This window comes from Panthera uncia (genome assembly GCF_023721935.1).
Source record: "Panthera uncia isolate 11264 chromosome C1 unlocalized genomic scaffold, Puncia_PCG_1.0 HiC_scaffold_4, whole genome shotgun sequence".
NCBI classification, from domain to species: Eukaryota; Metazoa; Chordata; class Mammalia; order Carnivora; family Felidae; genus Panthera; species Panthera uncia.
The window spans coordinates 79,087,209-79,094,713 of record NW_026057585.1 but is presented as its reverse complement, the minus strand read 5'-3'; the positions used below and the strand labels follow the sequence as shown (position 1 = coordinate 79,094,713).

Genomic DNA, 7,505 nt, shown 5'->3' with positions numbered 1-7,505 from the left:
TGCGAAGCCCATCCAGTGAGAGGGGGGGAGCCCACTGGGGGGCAAACTGCTAACTTAGCCCTTCTTTCCGCACCTGAGCCCCTGACACCACTCCTACCTGCCCACCCTCCACCCCCAGCGTAGGAGGGACTGGTCGATCTCAAAGGCTGAGCGCTCAGCATCAGGCCTGGGGCGGGTGGGGGTCGCGCTGGGTTTGAATCCACTAGAAAGAGGGCCTTGGACACACCCCTTTCTGACTCGGAGACTGGGTTTCCGACCCCACGGCACAGTGGTGCTAACTTCACAAGCTTGTTAGGTTGCATATGACACAGAAAGCCCAGCGCTAGGCACACGGTAAGCTCCCAACACAGTGGCCTTTTGGGGTAAAATGAGGCCCAAGGGCCCAGGCAGGCGCGGAGGTTTCATACGGAGCGGCGGGGCCAGGCGGGGGCGCGGCGCCCTCGACTTCCAACAGCAGCAAGGGTCCTCCGGGCCCCCACCCCCACCCCGCCGTGGGGCCTTGGGCACCGAACCCGGGGCGGCCCGCGCACCGAGCCGTTGCGTTTGAAACCCACAGAGGAATTCTGGCGCTGGACTGGGAGGGTGTGGGAGCCACCGACACGCAAATAGGCCCAAGCTGCCACGTCCCGCGCGGCCCGCCGAGACAGCGCCCTGTTGAGGCGGGGGGGCCCCTGGCCGGTCGAGGCTGAGCGCAGTCCAGCGCGGGGGGCGCGGCAGGTGTCTGCTGGGGGCGCCGGGGCGGGCTGCGGGCGGCCGCACTCCCGGGGGCCTTCCTGCCCGAGGCGGCGGCGGAGCGGCGCAGGCGACTGGGACGCGGGCGGGCGGAGGGGCGAGCTAGGCGGGGCCGGCGGGCCGTTGGCCCCGGGCGGTGCGCAGGTTTCCCTGGGAAGGCCCCACTGAGGAGCTGATGGCGGGTCCCCGCCCCCACGGCGCCTAGCAAGGTGCCCAGTGCCGGGCTCTCGCCCATCCATCCGCGCGGCTTAGCGGGCGACAATGGGCTGAGCCACAGGCTCCGCAAGGTGTCGGGGGCGCCTCACGACGGGGGTGTGCCAGGGACTGTGGGGAGAGCCCGCCCTCCCCCTCCAGCTGTTCCCAGATGTCATTCTGCCCGCCCAGGCGCCTGGTTCCTGAGCTCAGGGGGATTCCACGGTTACTAAGCTACTGGTTTTTGTTGACTTTCAAATATTTTCTTCTAAGGGAGAGGGGGAGGGGGGCAAAAGTCAGGAGAGAGCAAATAAAAACAAAGCAAACTAAGCTCCCCCTCCCCAGAAGAAACTTGCCCTCCAGCCACCACTCACACACACATGGAAGGCCTCTGAACGTAGTCACCTTGCTGGAGGAACAGCCAGACAGAACTGACCTGCTTCTGCCCCTCCTCCTCTCCCCTTCCGGTGAATGAGGGGCCGTGGTGGATGGTCCCCCTGTCTTGGAGCCCTGGGTGGACAAAGGAGCTTCCGGAAAGAGAGGAGGAGGATGGCCAGTGGGAATGGGCTCCCTTCATCCTCGGCCCTGGTGGCCAAGCGCCGCTCCGCCCTGGGCCCATTCCCCAGATACATCTGGATCCACCAGGACACACCCCAAGACAGCCTAGACAAGACTTGCCACGAAATCTGGAAGAGAGTTCAAGGCCTGCCTGAGGCCTTGCAGCCCAGGACCTCAAAGGAACAGCTGTCTGCCCCCATGACTGGGACTCCAAGAGGCAACGGGCTCAGCTTCCAAGAAGAGTGAGTGTCCCCCTATGTAGCTGGCACCAAGGGAGGAGGGAAGAGCAGAAGTGAGACCTTCTGGGGGAATGTTCTGGCCCATTGTTCAGTCTGGTTAAACCGTAAAGGCTGTATACTTTCCCTCCATCTGTTGTGGTCCTTCGTCCGGTCTTTATAAGGGAGGTGACTGGGTCCTGGACTTACTGGGTGCAGGGCCAGACCAGGGCTGGATTTCTGTTGCCCCTTTATCAGTCCACTACGGGGACATTTTTCATTTTGCACAGGCGGAAACCCACACTGGCCAGGGCTGAAGGTTAGATGCCCGTGGCTTTGCCTGGAAGCAACTGGGTGATACTTCCCTTTCTCAACCCCCAAAGGCTACACATTGGCACGGATGAGTCTGGTGGTTTAAAACCACATCTGGAATTCCCTAATACAGGGAGCAGCTGTCCCATTCAGCCTCCACAGAAGCCGCTGCAAGAGCGCACATCAAAATATTTACTGGGAAGGCATTGACATATTCAGAGGACATAATAGAAAATTAAAGTGCGGGAAGATGGCTGTAAATAGCCCTTTTCCTGGATGGGAAATCCTGTGTCTGGGAAACACAGAGCTAAATGTTTCTCCATCAGGGCAAAGGCGGGCAGATATTGTTGGGGACAGATATCCGCAAGGAGAGGAAGACGGGAGAGCTCATTAGGAAAAGCAAGTAAACCACCATGGTCATTAATGCCAGTGCTGAGCCCTTGTTCAATGTTTGGCGTCTTCCAAGTGGGCTGCAAACATTAATTAATCCTCCCAGAGTCCCTATGAGGCAGGTATTAGTGTCCCCATTTTACAGATGGATTAAGTGTTAATAATTAAGTGCTAATTAAAGACTAAGTGATAATTAAGTGTCGCCTGTTCCAACACATGCTCCTCTTCAGCTCAGAGATGCTAGAGTGGGGGATAATTTAGGCAATTATCAAATGTGTCTGGTTTCAGGGATTTCTATGAAAGAGCTAGGAAGAAAGGTGAAGTATAACCACTACCCAGGTACACCCTACCTGCTGTCCCCTTTCAGGCTGCAGGTGAAGGTGGAACGCTCTTTAGCTATTATTGAGTATCCTGCCCTGTGCTCAGCACGACATGGCTGGGATGGGAATGGCCTGTCTATAGCCAGAGTCCTGCTGTCCAGCCCTCCAGTGGCACTGAGCCCCTCTCCCCTGCCTATGGCCATCTGCTCTGGGACAGGGCCTTGGCAGGGGGCCCTTGGGGCTGTGCTTAGCTCTCAGTGGCCAAGAAGCTGATTGTCCACTTTGTGGACCAAGGGTCAGTGGCAATTTCCAGTAGATGGCACCCTCTGTGCCAGGTCACACTGAGTTAATGGAGACAGACTCTACTTCCAGTCTGCTCTTGGCCAAAAAGTGAACTGGTGCACCTTTGGCCAGTTGCTTAACTCCATTTGGCCTTGATTTTTTCATCTGCAAATTAAGGGTGATGTGCCCTGCCTTGTCCACCACGGAGTCGATAATGAGGATCACACGTGATAGAGACAGGAAACCGAAAGCTGCATTATGCAAAGAAGGCTGTCCTTAAATATAATTCTCAGAGTTCAGGGGTTTTGTTGCCGTTGCTGGCTTCAAAATACGGGCTTTTCGCACTATGCTCACAGACCCCAGAGTGCTTTAGGGGCCACCCTCGAATCAAGGGGCCTGGTGGCTGGGCCCCCATCCCCACTTCAGACAGGGCTGTTTGGCTTTTTGGGGTTTTGCTTCCTGGAGTCCTGAGTAAAAGCTGCGTTTGGGGAGAAAAAAAAAAAGGTTCTGCTACTGAGAACCGAGCTGGGAAACCACTGCCTTAGATGCATAAGCGATGTCATAACCGCGTAGATCTCTACCAAGTAGAACACGAGGAGCTATTCTTGACATCAAGGCAGCTGTGATGGTGGAGTCAGATACTGGGTTTCAGATCGCGTTGCAGCTCTGTGCCAGCTGCGGGATTTGTTTAACTTCTGTGAGCTTCAGTTTCCTCATCTGCCAAATGGAGATGATTACCACCATTTCAGAGGGCTGTTGGGATGATTAAATGGGATATTTAAACATTCCTGGTAATAACGGTAATAACTAGGATTTGTAAAAATTCCTTGTAATAATAATGATGATGATGATTTCTTTAAGCCCTGCAATTGCTACATGAGGTTGGTACTATTTCAGACTCCCCCTCTTTTTACTTTTTATTATGCAGCTTCCCATGCATAAGATAGAATAGTGTGGTGAATGTCTGTGTGTCTGTCACAGAGCCCCATTAATTACCACATTTGCGCCATTCTTGTTTGGATTCCTCCCTCTCCGCTTGTTAAATGAAATCCTTTTTGCAGATGAGGTCACGCGTTGGAGGGGTTCGTTTCTCTGCCCAAGGCCCTATACAGTTAGGAAGCGATGGAGTTTCAGAAAGCAAACCCAAGTTCATTCTTAGCTACTGTGCAATAGATATTGTGGTCTATGTTCCCCTGGAAATGGAAGCATCTTTTTGGATCATTACAATATTTGGCAGCCAGGTGTTCTGAATGGTCACACATAGACAACAGATTTCAAATTCAGTGAGCTGTACAGTATGTTTCTGGGATGGCTGCAAGCCCACAAGATACCTCTCAGCTAGTGTTCCCACAGCTTAATTTGTAGACCTGGTTTTGGTGATATTTTTTGCTATCAGGGTGACTAGAGAAGTAAGTTCTAGAACTCTTGTCAGCCAGAATCTTTTTTCTTGACTCAATCCCTACATACCGTAAAACTCCAGACAACTCAGGGTTGAAAGGGATATTGGAGGCCATCTTCTGCTGTTTGAATCTCTTCCTGAAGGTTCTTGCCAAGTGGTTATCCACTTGTACACTTTCTTAGATGGAAAGCTCACCATTTCGTGAGGTAGTCCCTTCCCTTACTATGAATGCTGGCTGTCAAAAGACCGTTTTCTTCCTATGCCAAATCTATCTCTATCAAACTAATACCCATAGATCTGGATTCTGCCTTTAGGGCTGTAAACTAAATCAATCCCCTCTTTCTCTCAATAGCTCTTTAGATATTGAAAGATGGCAACACTGTTCCTCCTAGGATTTCTTATTTCTACAACTGATTATCTCTGGTCTTCTAAGTTTCCCCTCGCGTGCCAACTTGGTCAGTTTCCTGCGCGCACTGCTGGTCCTCGTGGTAGTGCAGTGACCAGAATCAAGTACAGTAATCCAAGTATGATCCAGTTAGTGTGGACTGGATCTTCCCTGTTTCTATTCTGTATTCATGGTAATGGTGATTGATGCCACATTTACTTTTCTCTAAGAGTCAGCTTCATTCTGTGGACACATTTAAAGTTCATTCATTCCTTCATTCTATTACTCATTCAACAAATATTTAATAAGCATCAACTATGTGCCTGGCACTGTGCTGGCAGGATAGAGTCGGGAACTGGATAAGGCTCTCCTTCTCGGAGCTTACATTCAAGAAGGGGACAGAAACAAAACAAGTAAATAAAAGAGTATGATAGTTTCAGTATGTGAAAAGGACTGGTGTTCTAGTGGGAGGAAACCAAACACATAAAAATGAACACATAAAATAATTTCAGATAGCGAAGAGCACTCTGATGGAAATAAAACCAAGTCAAGGGAAAACACCCTGGGATAGATTGCGGTGGGGGAAGGGTCCTCTGAGGAGAGATGGTCATATGATGTAAAACCTGGATCCAGAGAAGGAGCCAGTCAGGTGAAATCCAGGCAAGGGCCTCCAGGCAGATGGGAGAGCAGCTACGAAGAAGAGCCCGATGTGGGGGTGAACATGGAGAGGGACAGGGGCAGGTGTATGATGGGACATGGGACAAGGCAGGCCGGCAAGGTGTAGGCGGCTTGGGGCATCACTGTAATGAGTTCGGACTTGATTCTCCGTGTGATGGGGCACACTTGGGGGATTTTAAGAAGTGGGTGTAGCATGAGCGGATTCACTTGTTTTTAAAGACCTCTCCAGCTGCTGTGTGGAGAGGGTGTGCGGGCCTGAGAGAGGACGTGGGAAGACCTTGGAAAGATGCCACAGTAGTCCAGGTGAGGTGCCACGGCGGTGGTGGCTGGATCAGAGTGAGTGCAGTAGAGATGGAACAAGCAGGCGAGTCAGTGTTCTGAAGAGCCACCAGACCTGCTGGTGGTTTGGGGACACTCAAACGGAGATGACCAGGCTAACCTGAGGTTCTCGGGCCTGAGCCACTGGTTGGACAGTGTGCCATTTACTGAGGTGGGGAAGAAACAGGAGAAATGGCCTTTGGGGCAGAAATCAATAACTCTGTCTAGTGTTCATTAAACTGCAGAATCTTACTCAGTTACCTTTTAATTAGACTTAAACTTGGGCTCAGAGAATCGTGGCAAACCACTACTGACTCATATTCTAGGATTACTTTCTCACTCATTCCCCTCATTACTGAAACTTCACAGCCTCAGAGTGGAGTTTTGGATTTGCTGTTGAGTCCATTGCCCTGACTCAGAAGGAGCATTTGTTCATTCCTTCGTTTACAGGCTCATTCAGCAAACACTCACCGCCGCCTTCTCAGTGCCAGGCCCGGTGCTGGGTCCCACGGGTACAGAGATGTGTAGGACAGGAGCCCTGCTCTCAAACAGCTCCCACTCCGGTGGCTGGGAGGGACCCAGATACATCTGACAGCAAGGACATTCAATAGTGTTTATTGTGCACTTACTGCATGCTGATAAAGTGTGGAAACAAATACAATGGTGGGAAAGATGGGGACTGAACTTCAGGGACCTTTGGTGTCTTGAGGAAGGCAGATCACACTGTATTACGGTTAATGTGCTGGTGAAGTCCCAGTGCTGTGGGAGCACATGGCTGGGGGAAAACTTCCTGGAGGAGGCTGCGGGAGGCGAGCTGGAAGGAAAGTCAAGACCCCTGCACTGTGAGTGTGATGAAGGATGGAGAGACAGGCCCTTGGGGGCAGAGGATGGCAGGATTGTCACTGCAAGGATCTCCATGGTGGTGTCTCCTGAGCTGGGTCTTGAGAAGAGGGAGTAGCCTACAGAAAGCATTCTGCAGGTGCTGGGAAGGATAGGAAGCTCCCTGCTGAGGGCATATCCTGTGTGGGGTTGGAGGAGAGCAGAAAGGTGGCCAGGAGCTTGCTGGATGTGGTTCACTTTTCTGGCTGCTTCCAGGCCCTCAGGCAGCACTCCTGAAACTTCCCATGTCCCCAAGTCAGACAGAACTTGGTCTGTAGAGTCAGGCTTTGGTGGGTGTCACTCTGAACCAGACCCAAGAAGGAAGAAAAGTCTAATAAAAGAAAGGAAATCCATTTAAATATTTAAAAAGCAGAAATACTCCTTCCTCTCTCTCTCCGCACCCCCCCCCATATTCTGTCTCTTTCTCTCTCTCAAACATAAATAAACATTAAACAAATTTTTAAAAAAATTTTTTTAACGTTTATTTATTTTTGAGACAGAGAGAGACAGAGCATGAAGGGGGGAGGGTCAGAGAGAGGGAGACACAGAATCTGAAACAGTCTCCAGGCTCTGAGCTATCAGCACAGAGCCCGACGCGGGGCTCGAACTCAGGGACCACGAAATCATGACCTGAGCCGAAGTCGGCCGCTTAACGACTGGCCCACCCAGGTGCCCCTAAACAAAATTTTTATAAAAGGGGGTGGTGCCTGGGTGGCTCAGTTGGTTAGGTGTCCAACTTCGGCTCAGGTCATGATCTCATGGTTCGTGAGTCTGAGCCGTGTGTCAGGCTCTGTGCTGACAGCTCAGAGCCTGGAGCCTGCTTCGGATTCTGTGTCTCCCTCTCT

The 7,505-nt window shown here is 51.9% G+C and overlaps 1 protein-coding gene across 1 annotated transcript in view; it reads left to right on the top strand.

Moving 5' to 3' along the window:
• The first annotated feature begins 565 nt into the window (after positions 1 to 565).
• Positions 566 to 7,505, top strand: part of CC1H1orf94 (chromosome C1 C1orf94 homolog) — a 37,165-nt gene continuing 30,225 nt past the window's right edge. Inside the window, exon 1 of the mRNA XM_049617532.1 lies at positions 566 to 1,724. Within this exon, the coding sequence (XP_049473489.1) occupies positions 1,396 to 1,724 (329 nt within the window). The 5' untranslated portion in view covers positions 566 to 1,395. The remainder of the gene's footprint in view (positions 1,725 to 7,505) is intronic.